The 23,679-nt window shown below is 41.1% G+C and overlaps 4 protein-coding genes and 1 long non-coding RNA gene across 10 annotated transcripts in view; 4 read left to right on the top strand and 1 right to left on the bottom strand.

Moving 5' to 3' along the window:
• Window positions 1-10,002, top strand: part of tbc1d14 (TBC1 domain family, member 14) — a 29,215-nt gene extending 19,213 nt beyond the window's left edge. For all 3 annotated transcript variants that reach the window (XM_079579603.1, XM_079579604.1, XM_079579605.1), the window contains 11 exons: window positions 1,797-1,921; window positions 2,628-2,710; window positions 2,887-3,004; window positions 3,523-3,629; window positions 4,648-4,728; window positions 5,311-5,399; window positions 5,508-5,579; window positions 6,058-6,186; window positions 6,275-6,384; window positions 8,603-8,861; window positions 9,308-10,002. In XM_079579603.1, coding sequence (XP_079435729.1) covers window positions 1,797-1,921; window positions 2,628-2,710; window positions 2,887-3,004; window positions 3,523-3,629; window positions 4,648-4,728; window positions 5,311-5,399; window positions 5,508-5,579; window positions 6,058-6,186; window positions 6,275-6,384; window positions 8,603-8,861; window positions 9,308-9,364 — 1,230 coding nt within the window. In that variant the 3' untranslated portion in view covers window positions 9,365-10,002. The remainder of the gene's footprint in view (window positions 1-1,796; window positions 1,922-2,627; window positions 2,711-2,886; window positions 3,005-3,522; window positions 3,630-4,647; window positions 4,729-5,310; window positions 5,400-5,507; window positions 5,580-6,057; window positions 6,187-6,274; window positions 6,385-8,602; window positions 8,862-9,307) is intronic.
• LOC306980290 (equilibrative nucleoside transporter 2-like) overlaps window positions 1-23,679 on the bottom strand; it is a 313,304-nt gene that overhangs the window by 179,664 nt on the left and 109,961 nt on the right. The gene's annotated exons all lie outside the window — the stretch shown is intronic.
• On the top strand, window positions 11,512-12,296 carry LOC306980886. The gene is made up of 3 exons (XR_013794063.1): window positions 11,512-11,704; window positions 11,773-11,884; window positions 12,099-12,296. It is a non-coding gene; the product is annotated as an uncharacterized lncRNA (long non-coding RNA).
• On the top strand, window positions 13,536-16,544 carry LOC306980806 (uncharacterized protein). Of its 4 annotated transcripts, none has more exons than XM_079580241.1 (6): window positions 13,536-13,815; window positions 13,899-14,258; window positions 15,150-15,239; window positions 15,306-15,395; window positions 15,473-15,507; window positions 16,254-16,544. In XM_079580241.1, the coding sequence occupies exons 1-6, from the start codon at window positions 13,785-13,787 to the stop codon at window positions 16,428-16,430; spliced, it is 783 nt and encodes a 260-aa protein (XP_079436367.1). In that variant the 5' UTR covers window positions 13,536-13,784; the 3' UTR covers window positions 16,431-16,544. The 4 variants fall into 4 exon arrangements, with proteins under 4 accessions (XP_079436367.1, XP_079436366.1, XP_079436369.1 ...); XM_079580240.1 differs by having other exon boundaries at window positions 15,147-15,239; XM_079580243.1 differs by lacking the exon at window positions 15,306-15,395.
• LOC306980730 (uncharacterized protein) lies at window positions 16,991-21,835 on the top strand (the record flags this gene model as incomplete). Its single annotated transcript, XM_079580159.1, has 5 exons — window positions 16,991-17,180; window positions 17,668-18,027; window positions 19,357-19,455; window positions 20,766-20,864; window positions 21,723-21,835. Exons 1-5 carry the CDS (start codon window positions 17,138-17,140, stop codon window positions 21,833-21,835), a joined length of 714 nt encoding a protein of 237 aa, XP_079436285.1. The 5' UTR covers window positions 16,991-17,137.

Raw genomic sequence — 23,679 nt, 5'->3', positions numbered from 1 at the left:
CACAAAGGCGCATCAATAACCTGACTCTAGAATCATGTAGGATTGTGGCTGATGGTTCTACTGCTGTTTTGGAAATTGTTTGGAGTTTTGTGGGTTACATTGGATGCGACAGACTGCCAGTCAGACTAGCCTTACGCTACTTTTTTTGTCGAAAGGTTAGTCTGGGATCTCGTGTCGTTTTGTGCCAGAGCCAATCATGGCGGTTCACACGGCAAAAAAAAGAAATAAAATGACTGAACTGAATCCCGCAGAGGGGTGAGAAACGAAGCGAAGCACTAAAGCAGTGATTAGTTTGTCCTAAAATTGAACGCTGAGGCTCGTAATGCATTAAATGTCTGAAAAAGTGCAGGTAAACCATATTTTTTTCCTCAAAGCAAACAGGGGAAAGAAGATTACTGTTTAGCCTGACCTTCTAAAATGCACGAGAGCCGCCTGCAAATGTCATTTTAATGAACCTGCCGGCCATAAGTCCCTTTTATTAGCTCTTGACTCAGCATGATGCTACTTATGTTGCCTGGATAATCTGCCCCAGAAAGCAGGTAAGTGGAAAGGCTGAGCTAACATTTCATCAGATTAAAGTCTCCCCTTTATTTATTTATTTATTTCCCCTGGCCTCTGTATGTGAGTTATGTATGTAACAACTAGGGAGTCAATTATTCTTGAACAGTCTTTTAACTCCCAATGAATTGTCCATAAAAAGTGCGGCGTTTCAATCTGGCCCGCTCTCTTCACATGTTGTTTTAATTCCCTTCATTTGCCCCCGGGGAGCAGCAAAACGGGCGTCACAGGCACAAAGGCGCATCAATAACCTGGATGTTTTCTGCCGCTGGGCCGTCACTGCGCCGCTGTGGTGTTAAGCCGATCGCTCCGAGCCTGCATTATTAACCTGCTCAGAGCCACCGCATCCATTTTGGCTCCAGCGGCTCGTGTTGCACTTGTCCTGCTAAAATAATGCCATGTTCAGATATTCCCATCAACTGAGGAGCAATTTTAATTAAATTTTCAAGCCAAGAGCCCCAGGCCATTACAATCCAGCCTCTTAGAAACCAGTCAGCTGCATTCTTGTCTGGTATTGGAATTTGGCATTGCTCTTCTATAGTAATTTAGCATGTTCTTTTTGCTCTGGAGTCAGCTGATCGTTAAGGCTTCTAACCTTAACCTCTGTCACGTGATCTGCTTCTAGGAGGCGACATCGCACCGAATACGTAACTCATTAGACTCCTCCTGACAAATGCTGACAGGACATGGGAGGGGTGTGTCACATGGATGCACAACTACAAAACCGATGCTTATAATAGAGCAGGGGTTGGCAACGTCTGGCCCGGGGTCCGAATCCGGCCCTCCAGTCCCCGTAGACTCTTTTTGAGAAATAGAAACCTACTAAAATACTTTGAAAAAATAAATAAATTACAAATTCCTTCAAAATGTACTCCCAGACCCCCTCGCTTAGAAAGTATAGTCAAGCAAAATTTGTAAAAAACACATGATTTCAGTTTGGGTCGACTTGGGAAGCACGTCTTGTGACTAGAAAGACAATCGGCAAACTTACCTTGCCCTGTAATATGTAATAATAACCCTGTTGAGTGTTATTAAAGCTATAATGTACTACATGGGAAGGAATATGTTAGGATTTCAAATGTTTTCCCAGTGTTGAAGCCTTTCTGATCTGTCCCCGAAAGCCTTGCCTCACACATGAGATCTCTATAGCAACACATTAACCCCACGTTACTGATGTCCAAACAGAGTCGCACGGGCCTGCAGTAATTATTAACGTCGTGCCCGTGTCGTGTGCGCAGGAATATGAAACGAAGAGTGGCAGAGCTGGAGGAAGCAACCCGACGTCTCCGCGGCAGAGTGTGAGGAAGAACCTGGACTTCGAGCCGCTGTCCACCACCGCTCTGATCCTGGAGAACAGGCCCGCGTATGTGAACGGCATCTCGTCACCACTCCGCCCCAAATACTAATGCGTCTTCAGCTGCATGTTGCACTCGTTATCGTTAGCGCCGCGTTTTCAATCTTCATCACAGCTCACAACACATAGGAGGCCGCATAAATGATTCCATGTCTAACTCGTGCCATCTAGTGGTAAATCACGGTATTAAGTTTGAGTGGTCTCAGAGAGAAGGAGGAATGTTGCTTTAAAATGACCTCGATACTAATGAGTTTGATTTAAGATAATATATACTCAAGAGAACCAACATTTCAGTGCTGCAAAGTCAGAGTGGAGAGTCTTTGGGTCTCCAGGGTTTCAACGGGGCATTAAAAAGCCTTAGAACTGATTCAAACTGGCATTAAATCTAAATTTCTTGGAAAATGATGACATTGCTCAACAATTTTGACTGCATGAGTTAATTGAAAATACCAAAATTATAGTTTTAACATATTAAGTTGCCGTTTTGGCTGAAATGAACCACTTTTCCCCTTCATTCGGTCGTTTCTCTTTCCTCTCTTTGATGAAATGTTTGCAAATCCTAAGAAATTGGCATTTAAAAAACATTCAATTGGACTTCCTTCTGCTCGTGTAAAACCTGTCATCACACTTCACATGTTGTGCTAAATAACTGTTTATCAACAAATAAACAAGCACATTCTAGTTGATGTTCTTACAGTAGTGTCTTGTGCTCCAGTAACTTACCCGCCAAACCAGCAGAGGAGGCGCAGAAACACCGGCAGCAGTATGAGGAGATGGTGGCTCAGGCCAAGAAGAGAGGTCAGTGCTGCTCATTATGTTCTCTTAAAAACGGCTCAAGCTCTAATATATGAATAGGACAAAACAAGCGAGAGGTGTTTTAGTGCCATTTTACGTCAATTGCTCAAAGAGAGTAATCCAAAAGTGTATCCAGATTCATAGTTTATTCCAAATGAAATGTTTTTTCTCTCCCTCAGAGATGAAGGAGGTGCAGAAGCGGAGGAAGCAGCTGGAGGACCGGTGTAAACTGGAGGAGAGCATCGGCAGCGCGGCACAGACCTGGAACCAGGAGATCCTGCCCAACTGGAGCGCCATGTGAGACACCACACTGCTGTAGAGCTGGGATACGTTTCTGTACTGTAGGCGGGGCACTAAACCTTTTGATAAGAGTTGAGAAATGTACAACAGACTCACAGGTTTACAAATGTACGAACATACACAGATATGTAATGTGGGGTGTAGTGGTGAGGGGTCCTTATACGGTACTCTGCATTAAAAATCATTTCTTTTATGCTTCTTTAGCATTGCCTTTATGTTTAAGAGTTTACATCATAATAGTTTACACTTGTGTTGTCATGACCCTGTTAAAATATCAGTGTTAACTTTTATGTGACGATTTTGCTGTTTTTCCCTGTTTAATTGTATTTAACGTCTAAATTCATCGTTTTCTCAGTTCTATTGATACACACATAGACCATAAGGCAAAGTAACGACAATTATCAAAACTATTTATTAATAGTCATTTTGGCCAGGCCCACGAACCAATTTATAGTTTTCAGACATGACTCTAGAAGAAAAGTTTTGTTTAATCTGAGTCAATGTTCCCTCTGTAGGTGCACGTCCCGGCGGGTCAGGGACCTGTGGTGGCAGGGCATCCCTCCCAGTGTCCGGGGCAAAGTGTGGAGCCTGGCTGTGGGCAATGACCTCAACATCACCCACGGTACAGTCAAGAGTGCCTTTTAATCACTGTTCAAAGGGGTTCAACACACTCGATTTCTGCAGTTAAGGAAAGTCTGATAGAGGCACCAAATCACTTCGTCAGCGCCAAAGTTGAAGACTAGATCTCTCGCAAGATATCTAGCTTTCCTGATTTATCATAGTTAGCTTTTCATTTCATTCTGCTATTTGAAAATACAATTTTCTGTTTAGTTGTAGTTTTCCATTTGTGAGCATTGAGCAGCTCTCGAAGGTTACACCACAGCGTGCAGCCATGAGCGTCGTTGCAGTTTGTCGGACACAGAGCTCTTGTAATAGTAAAGCCGGCTCTGAGAGGAGAGGGCACAGGAGTGTTCCCATTACCAGCAACACGCTCCAGTGATTTTACTGCACAGGAGGCCAGAGAGAAAGGCAGAGTAATGGTCGTTTCCTGCCTGAGGGTAGCTGTCATTACACACAGCACTATCGCAGCTGCACACTCACTCCCAAACAACAGCTTTATGTCTCCAGCTCCAATACTGCCCTTTTAGTGCCTTTCAAAGCTACAATGTCCAACCAGTATAATGTTAAGCTTCTTCAAAATGAAGCTTGTACAGACCTGGAACCACATGTTTGTCAGTTTAGTTTTTTTGTTTTTTTGTGTTCTGTCGAGTTTAGTAAGCTGTATTTGGGCTATATTTATCAGACAGGGTCAGTTTACTGCCTTGGTAACTAATTCAGGCACATTAAGCATTTAGATTGTTGAAAAATCATGTTATACTTGGCTTTCCCTCTGTTCTCTCCTCTAGTTTTAAGGCCCAAGGATTTGCAAATGAAGCTTTATATTGGAACAACACAAGCTCACAGAATCTATTATTCATATCCAGGCTTCCACCAGCAGAGGTCAGGAGAGTTCACAGCTCAAAACAGGGAGCAGGGACTAGAGCTCAGAAATTCCTTCATTTTCAGCAAGTGAACGTTGTGTGTGTGATCCTCATGATCTGGGGATGAATAAGTCTTTTTCTTCTTTTGCTTGTGCACAGAGCTGTTTAATATCTGCCTGTCCCGGGCCAAGGAGAAGTGGAGGACCTCGCCAGCACCTGCGCCAGAGAACAATCCTGACGGTAAAGAGAGCTTCATTATGCCATCAGATGTTAAAATGCTGCTTTACATTTTCAGCGCAACGCCAGTTTAACTGTGGAGCAAGAAAGTGGGAGCAGATGTAATACTTGTTACATTATAGATATGGAGCCACAGGATGGTTTGGAGGAAAGCTATAGAAAACCTTTCCCCTTGTTTCCATTATCTTCACAGTAAGATTTGACAAAGTAATATGAACTGACAGAATGAGGAATTCTGGACTGTCGCATGAATGAGGAATTCTTGAAAATTGGTATTTTATAACTCTCATTGATTTTTAAGTCCGCACAACATATGGACGAATAGAGTTGGTGCATTTTAAGTTTGCCAAGTACAACGCGGCGACAACATTCACAAAACGCCGAAACAATAGTTTTTAATTGTAGACTGTGCTCTGCCTGTGACTGGATGACGCTCATGGAGTTTTGGTCGATCGGTAGCAAATGTTTCGCTAAAAGTCCATCTTCTTCACAAACCATTTCAACAGGAGCCTTTTTCCGATCGATATTGCTGCGCCCATTTGTGCTGTAATAGTCGATAGTCAAAGCTGTGTTTGTGTCCTGTAGATGCAGGTTCGTCAGACCGAGAGTCCAGTCTGGAGCTCATCAAGTTGGACATCTCCAGGACGTTCCCACAGCTGTGCATCTTTCAGCAGGTACAGCCGGCCCTCGGCATATTCAGCAGTGTCAATAGATCTGTCTTTTTGTTCATCTTGTTCCATCTGCTTCTTCTGCCATGACATAGAAGTGTTGTTTTTATTCAGGGCGGGCCCTACCATGACGTGCTGCACAGCATCCTGGGAGCATATACCTGTTACAGACCTGACGTGGGCTATGTAAGTCACACACACAGTTCATGAGGCGCATCCTCTCACTACCACAAACCTTTTCATTTAGTCAGTCTGGCTGAGAGCATAAAACTGTTCTGCTGTAGAATAGGAGATATAAGTTTTACTCACTTGTAGCTTCTCTCAATATCAACATTCAACAACTTTTACTTGTGGTGGCTCCATTCTGAAGAGTATTTCCTTTCCATGTGTCACCCACACATGGAAAGGAAATTAAATCCAGAGAGCAATCTTTCAAGTAAACTTAGAACACAATTTTGCGTTACAAAGTCCTCACATGTTGAGTCATCTTGACGCTGGTTTTCACACCTTTGCTCTCAAGAAAATCCTTATTTTACAAACCTCATTTTAGATCTATAGCCAACAAACTGTACCATCAAGATCCAAACTTTACAAACTCATTCAATGTAATGGTATAAACAAGGCAATAGCAATACTTTTCAGCTGACTCTGGCTCACTTTACAGGTGCAGGGGATGTCGTTCATCGCGGCCGTGCTGATCCTAAACTTGGACACAGCCGATGCCTTCATCGCGTTCGCCAACCTGCTCAACAAGCCCTGCCAGATGGCCTTCTTCAGAGTGGACCACAGCCTTGTCAGTTCAACACTCTAATACTACAATTAAAGAACTATTGCTTTTTTTTTTCCTCTATAAAAAAAACTCACTCTCTCTTGTCTCCCAGATGCTGACTTACTTTGCGGCGTTTGAAGTGTTCTTTGAAGAAAACCTACCAAAGCTTTTTGCACATTTCAAGAATAACAACTTGAGCCCAGATATTTTTTTAATTGACTGGTGAGTGCCTGGGCTTCTGTTTGTTACTTGAAGACATTTGAGCTCAGGCTCCACTTGTAGTGAAGGTACTTTCCGTTTGGCTCACACTGTACCTGCGCTGAGGTTGTGGTGCATTCACTGTCAGGGCAAGTTCTAAGAAAACAGGATGGTGGGCTTTCACAGGGTTTGGTGTGCGCTTTACAGTAATGGTAAAGTAATAGGACCAAAGGTTATTGAGTAAGTAAAATGTAACATGGTTGAATTATACAATCACTTTCAGCCTGGTTTATGTGGGTTACAGAAGCACTTGTACTGTGCATAATTCAGGCTGCTTAAAGTACTTTTGGACTCTTTTATAACTGAAATAAAGTGTATGTGTGGAAAAAGCTGCCACAACACCTGGAGTGTGGACTCATGCAGACCCAGAGGAAATCAATCAATCAATCAATCAAATTTTATTTATAGAGCCCTTTACAACACTCAAGGCGACCAAAGTGCTATACAATAAAACCACATAAAATCCATTAAAAACATTCATACAACCAAACAATAAAACAGATAAAATTTACTAAAAGTGTCGGCTTGCTACTTAGTGTTTAAAGCCAGTCTGAATAAATGCGTCTTGAGCCTGGATTTAAAAAGGCCAACATCAGTGACGGTGCATATCAGGGGCAGCTTATTTCAGAGTCTGGGTCCAGCTACTGAAAAGGACCGATCACCCCAGTGCTTGTACTTGGTCCTGGTCACTTCCAGCAAGAGCTGGTTTGACGACCTCAAGGATCTGCCCGAGTCACGAACAGTTAAAAGTTCAGACAAGTATGAAGGGGCAAGACCATTGAGGGCTTTAAAAACCAAAAGAAGGAAAGTGAAGCAGTTAGATATTATAGTCTGTAAGATTGCAACATGTGGATAAATCAACTTTACTCCTCCTCCTGATTGGACCCGAAAGCCACTAATAATTTGCAGAATGGGGAGAAAGAGAAAGGAGTTTCCAACTTTACAGTTGACGTCACAAAGCTAGACAAACTGCACGTGCATGCGCGTGCTGACTTAATTCGGGTGACGTACGATCATACACAATTTCGTTGTCACTTAGCGGAGCCGCAAAATATTGTAATGATGGGCCTTTTCCGTGGCTTAGATCTGTTAAACCCTTTTGTTTGCTATGTTTGGGTGGGTATGCTGTTTGGTCGAGACGTTCAGCTGGGGCCTTTCGTTTACATCATTTTTGCTGCCTTGCAGTGTTGTTTTTGGCCGCAAGTGCTTTCAGTCTTGCTCACATTTTTGTCATTTCTAAATGTGATAGTTTTAGTCACGTTTTAGTCAGATGAAAACTCAAAAAGTTTTTGTCAGTTTCATTATATAAAGTAATAATGAATTTCGATAAGTATTGGAAATTGGTATAAAATGTACCTGCTTCCTTTTATCTGCTCCACATGTTGGAAGTCGCTCGTCCACATAAACATTGCCACTGCTTTGCCCTGTCTGTTTTTTGTGCCTTTCCAATTGTACCATGGGCTTTGGAAATGGGATAAAAAAAAAAAAAGTTCCCTCTGGTAACTGGTCTGGATCTTTAGAGTCCGATTTGCAGAAGTCCCAACAGTAGAGCTTAGTTCCTTCTACTTCTTTCATCTTAATGGCGGACTGCTGCCACCTAAGGCGCACGCCACCACCTACTGTAAAGTGCTTAGTTTCTTGGCGACTGAACACGTTTTGTAGCAGAAGACTGACTATCGAAGCGACTTGGGCCATAGACACCCATGCAAAATTAGTGTTTGTTTGGCTTGCTTTACACCCCATGATGCTTTGTGGCGATCTGTTTTTAGCTACTGTGAAAGATGCTGTAATAAAAGTAAGCTCCCTCCACCTCCCTTCCTGATGGGGCCTGACAGGCCGGTTCATAGTAAACCTCAACTCATCGGTCAAAGTGATGGCACCGGGGATTGTGATAAGTTGCTGAAATCAGAGCGTCTCTGGTGAAGTGGTTTGGAGCACTGCCTCATGACATGAGCTCTGGAGGAAGAGACTGTTCCTATGAGGTTTACTCAGATAGGCATGCCTTTAACAAAGCACAACTCCCGGTATGTTTTTAATGAGGGTACGACTAAAATGTGAATTAGGAGGTTTAAATCTTCACTTAACTTTGTCATGCTGTCAGATAGTATACAGATATTTCACTGCTTCACACTATCCTGAGCCTCTAGGTTGACCCATGTCCTCTCCTTTGTCCAAATGCCAGGATCTTCACGCTGTACAGTAAATCCCTGCCCTTGGACCTGGCGTGCCGAGTGTGGGACGTGTTCTGCCGAGACGGGGAGGAGTTCCTGTTCCGCACGGCCCTGGGGCTGCTGCGGCTGTACCAGGACGTGCTCACCTCCATGGACTTCATCCTCATGGCCCAGTTTCTCACGCGCCTGCCTGACCTCATCCCCGCAGAACAGCTCTTCCAGCACATCGCCTCCGTACACATGAGCAGCCGTAACCGCAAGTGGGCGCAGGTATGACCGACTCTGACTTTGGTTTTGGAGAGCATGACTTGTTTTGGTGGCTGACATACAGTGGGTTTAGAAATTAGTTCTATAATGTAGAAGCATGATAACAAAAAAAAGAACTCACTGCTGTGTGGGGGAGTAAAGGAAAGGTGCATTTCCCTTTTGTGGTGAAAGCGCAGTTGAGAAGAAGCTTCTGTGCCATAAATATAATTAATTGTGTTCTCTGCCAACATGCAATCCAAATGAATTTGACTAATTTCAATATTTTTTTTTCATCATATAAATGGTGCAATATGTATATTCACAGTATTTTCTCACAATTACCATGAAAATCACTGAGGTTTTCCCATTTTATTGGTAAAAATGAAATGGTTTAGTCATTGTAGTTTTTATTTCAATATTCATAACCGTATTCAAATATCTTGATCACTGCATACCCACTGTGTTCCCAGGTGCTGCAGGCCTTACAGAAGGACCAGGAGAAGGGCAGCCCGGTGTTGAAGCACTGAAAGGACCGGATTCAGTCACACTGTCACACCAACCACTCTTCCAGGAGCACAGGTATACTTACCCAGGCTGTATGGACCTTCCCTGGGACACTGTCGAGGTCCGGTCCGGGACATCCAGCTGCTGTGGTACACCTCCACTATGGGACTGAGGTGTCCGCTCTGAGGAGAGCACCTGAGGCCTTATTTGCTGTAAACGCCCTCCTGTCGCAACACTGTAGCCCAAGAATGTACAACATACAATATCTTCAGACATGAAGTATGACGGGTCAAAACGATGTCTGGAAATGACGCACTTTTATGACTTCACTCAAACTCTGCAGAAACTCTCCCAGCGCTTAACTGTAGTTTTGTGTCTGTTCAATCAAGCCATTTGTCATCAGGAAAAGAGGTCTGTAGCAGCTTTAAACTTGCTCGAAATATTGTTACTGTGTGTCGCTTACACTGGACTCGAGCGTGCAATCGTGTGAGGTTACATTTCATAGTTTTATTCGTGCCGTGACTGTTGACTTTATTTAATATTTATCAGAATAATGAAGGACGAGATGACAATTATTAATTTTCGTGACATCAACTGGTTCAATAAGGAACAGTTTGGTTAAGTAAACATTGACAAACTTACTGCACAGTGGTAGCTCATATGAAAAACTGATTTGCAAAATAATAGCCGTTAACCCCTTTTAAAATCGGCTATAGTTGAACTTAATGCATCTTATCCATCAGGTGGAGGGATTTTTATTTAATTTTAATGACAAATTTTTATTGTGGGAAAATCATGCAGAATTAAAGTCTCATTGCGCTAAAAGCATTGGACCCAAGACAGAGCCTTGTGGAACACCTTTTCAGAATTTTGGTAGTGCTGATTCCAACCGGTTTGATAGTGTCCACATTGGCCATCAGGTTAGTTACCCATATCCATCTTTATCTTAAGTGTAAACAAGAATTTACTCAGCTATGTTAGTGTAATAGATTACCATTTTTGTTGCAGGGACAGTCAGTGTTCTACTTTGATGCTGCGGTTTCTCCACTTGCAGTTTTCACTTGACCACTGACCATCTCTTAAGCCTGCAACCTCACTGACAGCATTGCGGATTGCAGGTGTTTTTGGACCAACAGCACAAACTCTTCTCTTGACAGCCAGATCAGAGTCTAAAACAGGAAGTGGTTTCATTTGAGCTCATATTCGGGCCTTGCACTCCACTGTGCAGCACTAACTCTCGATGCACTCCTATCACCCACCAACCCTCCCCTGAATGTGGTGACACACCGCAAGACTGCAATAATGCTTTTTGCACATATGTCAGCCTTTGAGTTGTGCCTCTTGTACAGTGGTCTTTTTTTTTCTGGCCATTTTAGTTCCCAGTCCGAAGTCTTGTTACATAATATTCGGCTTGTGTATGAGTGACACTACCTAAGTCCATTCAGTTGTTTTTTTATGTGTGATTGTGGTTTGTTTGCTTTTAAATGTCCGTCCCCTCGTGATCCTTCTACTGTAGAGGCCCCAGAGACAAACGTGGAGACAGCAGAAGGTCGCTAATGCTACTGTATCTCACTTGAAATGTACAGAAATGGTTTTATTAAATTAATGAAATAAACTGAAGTTGGTTTCTGCTTCTTTTTTATGTGTGTGCATTTTTGATTACCTCTTTTATCCTGTGGGGCACGGGGAGGGCCTACTCATTAAGATTTCTAGATTCTTTTTTTTCCCCTCAAAGGTTCTAGCACTAAAATTCTAAGGCAAAACAAAGCTTTCAACTTTTAATTTACTACAGGTGAGTGGTTCAACTACAGACATTCAAGTCACACTGATGTCTATTCATTTATTTTAACTTTTTGTAATAATTCTTTTTCCTATTGAGGCAATGCAGCACACAGTATGTTAAAGTTGTGTTCTCAATAAACATCTTTGTGGAACTCCAATGTCTTTGGAGTTTTAATTCTCTCAAAAATGAGCCTCAATTTATGATAATTAACAAATGATTGAAAACACATCAAAATATGATATGTCCAGTTTTATGTTTGCTGTATAATGTTTATTTTGTATACATCGTTGGAACAGTGTGATTGAGATTGATATAGTTTACTTCTTTTGACCACACTTGCATGTTTGTTCTCAGTAGAAACCTGAGTGCAGAGTTCCTGTCAGCCACATGATGTTCTCTTAAACCACAGCCCCTCCACGTCCTCCTCCACTTTAATATCGTGACTGTGCTACCTGTTTGTCAGAATCCCATCATTGCTCTGCAGGCGTCTTATCTCGCATCACCATCTCCTGACAAACCATGAGGACCTCTCTCCTGTGTGTCCTGGGGGCTCTCCTGCTCACCGCAGCCTTCTGCTCTGGTCAGTCTCTTACAGGTATTTTTTATATTTTTTATGTTTTCGTTGTTTAAAAAATACATATTTTTCAGATGTTCTTGGACCAACTAACTGCTGTTTCAAAGTGTACCCAAGAAAAATTAAATCCGACAAGATCAAATCCTACAATGTGACAGACGAGCGCTGTGCCAGAGCTGGAGTCATGTAAGGAAAATATTACAACTGTGCTTTCAATAACTTGGTACAAAACATGTTTAAAGTTGTAGCACATCTACGTTTTCGAAATAAAGAATGGAGTGGGAGTCCTGCAGTGGTGTCTGACCCAAAGACTTTCTACATTTCAACATTCCCTTCATCAGTTAAATTCAATTAAACGCAGATTGTCCACATGCTCACATCGTGGCGTTTTGTCTTTCAGTTTTAAGACGAAGAACAACAGCTCCATTTGTGTGGATCCAAACATGACCTGGGTTCAGAACATCATGAAGAACCTGGATGAGAATTCCCTTTAAAACTCCACTTTAACTCTGGATGGATACATCCAACTTTTACGTTGTTCTCCTGTTTGGCACTTTGAGGATTTCAACTAATGCAAGTAATAAAGATGAATAAATAAACAAATGGAATTGTATTGAATACTTGAACATGTATACATGCATATGGGACAAATGGGGGGAAATAATGGGAACCATTTCCACCAAACTAACGGTAACAAAAGGTCAGAGCTGGCTAGAGCAGCCAAAGTATTTACTCAAGAAACTGTCACTTTGAAGTCATCCAAAAAAGGATTCGAGTAGAAAAGATCCCTTTTTTTCTTTTTGTGTTTGGCAGCACTTTTTAGACTTTATACAGTCGATGATTCAGTTTAAAGACTATGATAAAGTAATTCATTATGAGGATTATGGAATTTGGTACTAAACATACAGAGATAATGAGGATTTAAATAAGTATACACATAGATGTATGTGTGTATGTATATACCTACATAGGATGCTAGCTTTGTTAGTTATATCTGTGATGTAGTGTTATATTAGAACAGGTATTGTGTTGTGTGCATTATGTTACACCAGTGGTTCTCAAACATCTCACACCAAGTAGCTCTCAAAACGCCTGACCCTCGAAGCACCTTTGTGATGTGCCCTGGTTTTAAATGTTTTTAAATGAACTTAAAAATGGTTTAAAATGTGTCTCTAGTGACATAAACTGGTGACTGGTTCATTACTGTGGAGCGCTTTGGGCCTGATGGGGGTGGAAGTTGAGTCCTTTTATGACGGGTGGGGAGGTGAATTGTGAGAGCTAGTGTGTGGGTGTGTGTGTATGAGTGTGTGTGTGGTGTGCGTGCGCCAATGTTTTGTTTTATTATTATTTTATTAGTAGTAGTATTAGTATTATTATCATTTTTGCTTGATTTGATTGCATCTACTCTGCTGTTCTCGGTTCTATTTTTCTTGGACATGATCTTGAGGACCCCCTTGAAAACGAGATGATTCATCTCATGGGGCTGATCCTCTAATAAAATGCTCATAAATAAGTATAAGTATAGTCATTAACATATTTGTTTTTTCAACGTGATTGTAAATTGGTGTATCAACAGTTCAAACAGCTTGTATTTAACAGGATAATGAAGGCAAATGGTAAACATTTTATTATCAAGTGAACATTGGTCAAATAAATGGTTCACAGAATTACAGGAGTCTAATCGTCTCTCTTTTATTACTCTTTTATTTAGACACTAGCCCCATCTGGTGGTTACTCTTGAGCACGACACTTGCAAAACAATAATACTTCACAGTAAAGACTAACTCAGAAATCAAATAACTAGACAAAGCATTTTTTTTCCCCATTATAGTGTGAATTTGCCTGATCTGTCTTTTGTCTTGCCGCAGAGTGTTCACATGATGCAGCATTTGTACTGTCAGTAAACACAATATTACGCCTGGCATTTATTTATAACTCCCTTAGGGTTTTGGTCAATATCATCACAAAACTGAGTGAAAAAAGGAAGGATGTGGGTGATTTGTATGCATGACCAAAAGTTCCCTTTAGAGAAGTGGGACACACACAGTTCCTGGCTTTGAACTTGACACAACTTCACAGCTTTAACATGAGTATCTACTGTGTCTACATGTTTCTTGGTGAGTACATCCCTTACTTTTGTGAATTTAGTGTTGTTCTGTGTTATGTATTATTGTGAAATGAACATTTGTCTGTTGCGCAGCGCTGTGTGGTGAAAGACCAGGCCTCGGCGGAGCTCAAATCCCTTTGTATACGGCCACTCAGGGAGAAGACATCACTGCAAGCTTTGTGTTCAGTCGACCTGGGAACTGGAGGATCCTTTGCAAAAATTACTGCAATAACCAAGAAGACTTTCTGGTGATTTCATCAAACGAGAGTGCACAGATTGGCAGATACAGCATGGAATATGAGGAGCAATATTCAGGTCATAATGTCGTGTTTGTGAGCATCACAAATGTGAGCAGCGCTGACCAGGGCCTCCACAGGTGTGTTCTGGAGCAATGGGTTGGACTAACAAGGACGTACTTCCTGTTCACTGACTTTTTCATTCAAGTCGTCACGGGTAATGCATTATCTTTGCCTGTAATTACTCTTTCTAAAAGTCTGTTTATGATGGCCATGTGAATAACAGGCAAACCCTGACTCAAAGACGTCCAACCCTCTGCCCCTCTCTGATTGTTTTGTCAAATAGAAAACTACTAAAATTCACAACAACAATATTTTGAATTCCTTCAAAATGTCCTAAAGGGACGACTCCCGGACCCCCTCGCTTAGAAAACGAAAAGTCAAACAAAAATCCCATTTGTCAAAAACAATGAGTCAACATGGGGAAGTCCGGCCCCCCATCTTGTGACTAAGACAATCAGCTAACTTACCTTCCTTAACTTACCAGCATATTTAAGATCATTTTTTAGATCTATCAATTATTTAAATAGCACTTTACAACAGGAAGACCTAAGTGCTTCACAGAAATATGAAACAATTGATTCTATTTTTTTTATACTCATCAAAATAATAAATTAAGTTAAAAAAAATGGTGAGAATTCAGAAATTTGGTTGGCTGAAAAGTCTGATTGATGTTGATTGTCCATGTAATTGGACAGGCAAAACATCAAATATTGTTGAGCGCACCATAAAAATAGACCCATCTTCCATCTTCAGCGTCTTTCAGAGCCTGTCACGGGGTCAGCAGATGGTCAGACAGTCAGACTTCCTCATCACTTATAAGTAAAGGAGGAAGTCATAAATGGAGGAAATCTTGTTTATAAGACCCTAACACTAAAGCATTATCACTTATATTACTGATAGTGTAGTAGAGGTTTTCAATGTCATCAACTGCACTGATTTGTAAATAAATAGTACAGAGTATAAATACCTCAAACACTGCTAAAATAAGAAGTATAACGGTAACTTTTCCTTTTGTCCCAACTCCGTCCTCCCCTGGACCCAGAAGTTGCCCCCACACTCATTGACCCCCTCTACAATGGCACAGGCTCCTCTGGACTGTCTGAAGATCCGCCCTGCCCCCAAGCAGCAGCACATGGTCAGTTTTCTCTTGTTCTTTTGTAGATCTCTCTATTTTGTACCCAGACTGTGTGTGTTTTGACAGGAGTTCTACCTTATTTGGCCCTGACTCTTGTGATCATCATATCGATGACTCTGACCTTTCTGTATCATATGAAGAAAGTCAACAAACAAAGTGCGTCACTGTGAAAATATAGAAAGATAAAGGAAATTGCTGTGCTAAAGTGGCGCTTTTTTCTTTTTATTTCCTAGAGTCTGCAGCCACAGAGTGCAGTCCGGTGTCAAAGGTGAGCATGTTGCGGATCGATCTTATATGATTTCAGATACTCCTTGTGATGGGCAGCTTACTAACAAAAAACAGGACAGAATTTAACAGTTAACTGTTCACTTACAAAGATTTAAAACTGACTAGCGTCAATATCTCCAAATTGGGCCTATTCACATAAAACAAAACAAAAACTGGTGATAACGCTTTATAATAAGGGTACATAATGCTTAATTCAAGATGAATGCATGACTTTATGCATGACTTCATCATGTAATAACATGAGTTCATGAGTTTTCATGAACAAATATGAGCAGATTCATCAGGACCATGATTAATTACTCATGATTTCATAAGTATCATTGCATTAATTAACTGTGTTTATTCATGAGTATTTTATGCGTACTCACATTAATTAATGATATATTCCTGCATATGGTCATGACAAACTAATGTATGAATTCTTATAATAAAGCCTTACCAAACTGGCACAGTCAGACGTCTCATGGCTGCATGAATGCTTCGGCAAAATTACTTTTTTTCCCATTTGAACAAGACTTGTTGCTTGTTTATTTCTATTATTTGAATAAGCTCTTTATAATTCAGGTACTGTTCTCATTCATATTTAAATGGTTTCACCGGTTTCTATTCCAATGAAGAAAGTATTTATAAAATATGCTATAACTTGGATTTTGATCAGATTGATAAAAGAACTGTTGTCAATAGAATGGGGAATAAACTAAACCTTCACTGTTTTTATATGTCCAGACTGAAGAAGACTCCAGTAATGTCATGTACGCAGAGGTGGATTTGAGCAGAATCAGCAGCAGCAGCGCCCCCCGGTGTCGGACTGAGGCAGTGATCTATTCCGTCCCTCGGGTCCAAACTGAAGAGGTTCCTTTGTACTCCACTGTCTCTTTACCACAAAGCTCATGTCCATCTTAACAACTGAACTCAAAACGTGTGGAAGAAAGGGAACTTTTTCTTTATTAACTTGCGGTAGTTTGGAGAATTATCAAAAGGGTTCAATAAAGTCCTTCACTTGATGGTAAAGAATATTCACAAAACGGCATTTCTCATTTTTCTCACTGATGTAAAAAAGCTATGTAGTTAATTTGTAATTCAAAGTAAAAGAAGAAAAAAAGTGAAAGGTGGTTTCATTTTTGCGCTCCAAGCCTCCGCAGCCTTGTCAATCTGCAGTTCTACACAGATGGAGCCCAATAAGACGGTCACATCACATGTTCAAAATAACTTCATTCTCATTCCAATTGGTGTGTGCGTCTCAAAAACCTGTCAACAATATAGCAGACCTACATTTGAATGCTACATTCTCAGGTCAGTTCCTGTTCTAACGTCTAAACATGAGCATTTAGGTCAACATGAAAAAAAGCAACGCCCCCAATTGACTAATGCTGTTCACATTTACAGACAGTCAGGGCCAAATGCTTTCATGGGCTCCTCAGGCTGGGGAAAGGTGACAAAATAACTCTTCAGCCACACAGGTCGAACTTTGCCCCTATATTCTGCACGGCACGGTGTGGTTTAGCCCAACACCTTTGTCATGACAGAAGAACTGAGAGAAGTACAGTAAGTTTCACATCGGGGGGTTTGTGGTCTGTTTTGGAGGAGAAGCATTTCGAGCAGTTCCTGTGATGGAAGCAAGACGAAAATGTCTCATCTTAGTTCTGCTTTTCGGTGAGTTTTGATTGATGGAAAATGGTTGTCTCCTGTTTCATTCTGATGTTGGACAAATTATGCGTAAGCTAAAACTTTAAGGTGATTTAGATGTGTCGAAAGTACAAACATTTTTGTGACTAGATTTGGATTTATGTATATAGGGTTTTACATGAAACAAAAGTGCATGCGCAAAAGTTCAGTTTCAGCTCATGATGTTCCTAGTTTACTTTCATTTTAGCCTGGTTTTGGCCCTGACTTCATATTATTAAACTTATTTCTACACAATTTGCTAAAAAGGGTTTGCAGTTTAAAATGAACAGCGTTGATATGGTCAATACAATATTAAAATATATCATTATTGCAATATACAAGACAGTTATCGAATGCATTTTATTTTCTTATATCGTACAGCCCAATGTTGAAGGAAAAACATGTGGATTTCAAACCATTTGGCTAAAAGTAACTAAAGTAAATGTTAGTTATTGTGTTTGCTTGTTTTGACCAGTGCTGTGTGAAGATGAGCGACCTGCCCTCACCGGAGCAGCAGCAGAGACCTACACGGTCACCGAAGGGAGAAACTTCAGCATCAGGTGCCAGCTTCACGTGACTGGAGACTGGACGGTCTTCTGTAAAAACCACTGCAGAAGCAGAGGGAATGTTCTGATCGAGACTTCAGGCGTCATAGAGAGGAAAGGCAGATACAGCGTTCGTCACACGAGGCAGCGCTCCGATGTCCACATCGTACGTGTGGACATCAGTGACGTGAGGCTGTCTGACACCGGGCAGTACAGCTGTGGAGTGGAGCGCTGGGTCGGAGTCATAAAAGCAGATTATCAGCATAAGGACTTTTTCATTCAAGTCGTGGGTAAGTGGAACTCTGTAATTCCATGAGCCTGTGTGGGGGAGAGAGGTAACGTGAGCCACTTTTGTTTGCATCTCTAAAAACTCTTCTGGCACATATGTGGACATGTATGTAGAGAGCAGTGTGGGCCCAATCTGCTTTCTGTTTGGAAAACTGATACAAGAACCACATTTTTACAGTTATTTTTATTGAATTTTAGAAATATTTGATTTTAACACGTACATGAATAGGTCCTCTTAAAAATACATAATAAATAAATCAAGTTCAAGTTTATTTATCATATGCAATGAAAAGCAATGAAAGGAGTTCTGCCTTAGAATTTGTTTGGGTCTTCAACAAACCCGACCACGGCTGCCACAGAAAATGGCACTGAATGCAAATGTTTTGCACAGATTTGTCCTGTTAAAGGCATGTGGTCCTAAACTTTCCATCAGCCGCAAAGAGTCTATTTCAGTTTATTTGTTGTTTTCAATAAAAGCTTTACTCAAATGTAGTTTTTGTCTCAGTCCCATTTCTTCTTGTTGCATTTTGATGTTCGACTTGGAACCTCGTTGAGATCGAACCATTCAAAATGTGAATTTCATTTTTCAAGTGGTCTTAATGTTTTGATCGGGACTGCCAGTGAGAATTGGAACGCTAACTGGCCTCTTGATATTCTTGACTCGTGTGTTGTGCATTAAAAATTGCACAAGTTAAAGGGGGGGCCGGCACTTATGCCACCCACTGTATTCAAGAAGCTTTTAGATTTGGGTAAAGCCTAACTGGAGAAAATGTGCTCGGTTCACGTGGGGGTTATTCCTCACGTAATCTATAACCCGGAAAGTTCCACACTGTGGCTTTGACTATGGAGGCTTTGGCTGCACTAACACGATTTAGCATCAATTGGGGACAGGAAATGGTTTTAAAGGAAGTGGCTCACTTTGTCCCAGGGGCGGGGTCAGTTGAACCAGGTCTTGGCGATAAGTTGAACAACCATTTTATTCTGTCCCAGCAGCAATTTTACCTAAATGTATTTTGTTTCTATTTTTCATAACAGTTATTTTTGTGAACAAGGCGCAATTTCATTTTGAGTTGTGAAAAAATGTATTTAATGGGGTTATTTTCTGGCTAATGTATCCACTTCTTTCATCATGTGAGTTGAACTGTAATGTTCTAAGCTATAATGCTACATAAAAATGACATTTCCTGTGGCTCAACACACCCCGCTTTCCCCTGTAGGACACAACGTTTTATTTATGTACAATTCTACCAAATGTAAAGCACATGAAAAGAACAGAAATTGCCACACAACACATTTCCAGGTTATAATTGTATTTTATGTCTGATTACCAGCAGTGGTTCCATCCTCTGCCGCCCCGTCTCCGGTCTGTGAAGAGCCCTCGTGTACTCCGTCTGAACAGCCACAGGAGCGCCCCACTACTGCCCCCCCTGGTACTCTCACACTCACGTTCATTCACCAGTGTGAGCTCAGTGAACATCAGCACCAGAGCATTTGGGCCTAAAGTCACACTTACAGAAAGAAATAGGTCACAATATTCTATCCAGAGAGTTATGACACATTGTATATTTTATTTATATATGTATTTTAATGTCCCCAGAACAAATAGATGCATTTATCAGTTCTTACAATTTGGAAACATTACATTAAGCAGAGGAATGACGTGAAATTGGGATATTGAACAAATTGGGAAAAATAAAAGACTGAATAAATACTGAAAATGTCACTAGTTGAATGTGCTTTGGACCCTTCTTTTCTATTTCTTGTGACTCTATAGCATAAAAGATCAATGCCGGCGTGAAACTGTAGCACTTTTCAGTAACATTTAAGGACTTCATTTTGAAACAAGTTTTTGACGACTGACTGAGAAAACTCAGAAACACTGTTGGATCATTTGTCGTTCTCTATGTGAATGTAGCTTCGTTGAAAAAATGAGACATGATCTAAATGGCTGTGCAGTACAACCAAAAGTAAAATAATGCTTACACATAAATATACCTGTGCAGATGGTAATGACAACGAGAAAGCAACAAGGAATAATAAAATAATGCTAATAACTATAATAAACACACTAGTTATTATTATAATAGTAATAGAAAAAAAGTACAAATTAAACCATAATAATAGTTAATAGTTCATAATAGAACTACCGATAATTCCCATCATTGTAATAGTCAACTTTCTAAATAATTTACTCATTATAGTATAGCCAACTCTCATGATAACTTAATTAACTAGTAATGTTCACCAGTAATGACTGGTGTTATACAGCATAAGGAAATACTCCATGTCACCATATTGATATATTGATACACATTGATAACCTGAATGCTACAGTACTTTTCCTTTATGTAATATACAATGCACTGTAAAATGTCAATGATGTCAACATGATCTTTGAAGAAGGACTGAATGTAGTTCATAGGCAAGTGCACACATGTTACTGTGTGTATACTTGCATACGGAAACAAAAATAATTCTGAATTGTCTTGCTGTTGAACAAAAAAAAATAATATGTTTTGCATGAGGGTGATTAATAAAGATGGATGGAGGGTGGGCACACATAAGCTCGGCTTCAGCTTACTCCTCTTGAGCCTTACTGTTCATTCATGTAAGAATATGTAAGAATGTAATCAGCTCAAATAAACAGCTCAGTCAATCAATCCAAAGAGGGACAGGTGGTCACACTGTTCGCGTCACTCTTTAACATGTCACTTTACATTTCCGCACTGCTGTGTTCCAGGTTTAAGTCCCAGGCCCTCCGTCTCCTCCCTGCACGACACTGAGAGCTCCTCCAGTCCGTCTGAACGTCAGCAGGACAACACCGCCTCTGCGCTTTACGGTACTGCTTTGTGACCGCTTAGGGTTTGGGTGACGACCGCCGACCAAGGACGGTGAAAGTAGCCATGGATTCTTCTGTCAATGCCCACACCCCTCTTTCGGTTGGAGTACAGCCATTCAGGCTTTTGCCCCCTATTTATTGCTCATCCTGTGTGTGTTTGGGCTAGAACAGTATGAAGAATTCTAATGTCAATTCTTCCATCAACTAGATTTTATACTACATATTATAACAGACCAGCTGATCCTTCTTCAGAGCTAACGTCATGTTGTGACAGACAGAGATTCTGATGTTAAATTGACCTGGATTCCTTTGTATGGTGGCCTGTCAGTCCCAATTCCTCCTGCCCGTCCCACTATTATTTCCCTCTTTTTAGACGTTTTCTGGCAGACTATGAACATATTCAAAAGGCACTAGAAAAGTCAAGTAAAACGTTTTGACACGACATACTGTCCATTAGAAAACCGCCACTCGAAGCTAGCGTTAGCATGTATATTATTAACATCATAGAAATCACAGAAATGCCTTTAGCAAACGGCTCCTGGAACCTTTTTAAATTGAACATCCCCATACAAATGAATAGGGAAGCCCAGCGCCCATACTAACGTTTGGGGAGGTATGTTTTGTCCTTTTCATGACATTTACTGTATGTAGTTGTAGTTACTGGGGTTTCTTTATCATTAACATGATGTTTAGTGGCCATTGGACGTGTATCTGATCCACAAAAATCTGAATCTTAACTGGATTTGAGTTAGCATTTAGCTAACACTTTCAGACGCTAATTTGTATCAAACGTAAAATCTCAGACATCATATGATATAATAACAGCTTAAACCTCTGTGTTTGTGTGTGTTCTGACAGGTGTGCTGCTCTGTGTGGGTTGGACTCTGGCTGCTGTGGTGATCCTAGTTTTCATCACAGTATTTACTCTCTGCTGCAAAAGGGGATGGAACAAAACACAAGGCGAGTGCTAAGATCGCTGAATAACATGAGCATTATGGGGTTTTTGCCACAGTGTTACAGTTGTGTGTTTTTATATCCAACAGAAGGCGCTCCGGAAACAGAGGTGGGTTTCACTTCACCTTCACCTGGTTCAAAGGCTGTGCAGAATATCCCATTTCACCGCATCGCGATGAAATCTAAATCTGTGTCAGTTATGTGCTTTTCTCCAGCATATCCGGTGGAGCCGCTGCATTCATTTATAACGTTTATAACTTAAAACTTCATCCCCAAGAACTGCCTCTCGCTTGGTTCCTCTACAGGAGGCAGTGTGAATTATATTACGTGGAAAATACCAGCTTTCTTTTTCAGCAAACAGCATGCTAACAAACCAATGGCGCCACGATGAATACACTTTGAAAGCAGAATGTCTCAGAGCAGGTCGGGTGATTGTTCATTGATTCTGAAAATGCAGAGGACACAAGCAAATCCCAGGGAAAATTAATGTGCAGAAGAAAAATCGACCAAACTGAGACGTCTCCTTTCTATTGTGCTGAGAGCACCGTTCGTTTGTTTAAGCTGAGGTGTGTTTTTGAAATGTGTATCCCATGAACCAAAAGGAAATGGTGATTTATTAGGAAAAAAATTAATCCAAAATTGTGTGACCCATCTGAGGTGAAAAAATGTGCTTAATGTTTTGCTGCATCTCTCAGCCCTGAGCCTTATGTCGCAGGGCGTGGTGTTCGTCTGTGTTCTTTGTACGCTCTGTTGTGATGTCGTTTCCATGCTGGAATACTATCGGAAAACATCTTTTCTGTGATTTTGTGGAGGTTCTGAAGAAAGCAGCTTTTTAAAAGTAAACAAACAGCTATGAGCGAAAGACATCTGAGACCTACACATTTCTTCTTCTGAAACACTGAAGAGGCACCAAGAGCCCCCACACCTACATCACAGTGGAGGTGTCACAACACACGCAACAGGAAACAGGAGGTATCCGGGCAAGACTCAAAGCTAAGCCACACATGCCTTCTATCCTTACTAGTGTTCTGGTTAATGGACGTTCACTGGAGAATAAAAATGATTAACTGCTGAGCTCTTCCCAGAAGATGGTGAAAGACTGTTGTGGAGTGGAGGAGCTGCACAGGAGGAAAAGGAAAGAGAAGGTGGAGGAGCTGACCAGTGCAGGACACCATGCTCTGAACACCCAGGAGGTGCCACCCATTTCAGAGGATCAGAGGAGACTGAAGGCAGCCAGGTTTATTCCGGGTGCTACGGTTTTCCCCGACCTCCAAAACATGCGTGCGTCGCAGTGGCTCAGGACTAACACCTGAACACACTTGTGACAAATAAAGCACTTATTTACTTTCTGTTCTTCATCCCAAAGAATGGAGCTCTTTTCTAACCATCTCCTCTTTTGTTTGTTTGACCAGATAGAAGACTCCAGTGTCGTCATATATGCTGAAGTCAACTTTAGAAGGACCAGCGGCGCCCCCCGGTGTCAGACTGAGCAAGTGGTCTACGCAGTTGCCCAGGTTCAAAGTGAAGAGGCCTCGCTGTACTCCTCAATAAATATTTCATCTTAAGTTTGAATCAAGTGTAATAGACGGAAACTAAACACAGGGAACAGTTTTATATCTATATTGAGATTACTGTATTAAGACTGCATCTCACTTACACTGCACACTCTGCAGCAACACACCAAAGAAGATTCTTCAACAAAACTAGTTTAAAGCTTTATTGCCAACTTCACAAATTTTTACCCAACTCATGACAGAGGACACAGTCTGGACCTGTCATCACGTATGGCCTGTAGATGTATGTAGATAAGCAGAACATAAACAGGCCATACGTACAGGGAATCCTCTATACCCCATGGCAC

This window comes from Gobius niger (assembly GCF_951799975.1).
Source record: "Gobius niger genome assembly, chromosome: 21".
NCBI lineage: Eukaryota > Metazoa > Chordata > Actinopteri > Gobiiformes > Gobiidae > Gobius > Gobius niger.
Note: the sequence above shows the minus strand (reverse complement) of the source record. Positions and strands in the feature narration are given on the sequence as shown.

Bases quoted from the DNA above. Each gene is read 5' to 3' on its own strand.
- LOC306980806 (XM_079580240.1), top strand. From the start codon at position 13,785: ATGAGTATCTACTGTGTCTACATGTTTCTTG. The intron at 13,816-13,898 runs GTGAGTACATCC...TCTGTTGCGCAG, and splicing joins CTGTGTCTACATGTTTCTTG to CGCTGTGTGGTGAAAGACCA. The intron at 15,240-15,305 runs GTCAGTTTTCTC...GTGTTTTGACAG, and splicing joins CCCCCAAGCAGCAGCACATG to GAGTTCTACCTTATTTGGCC.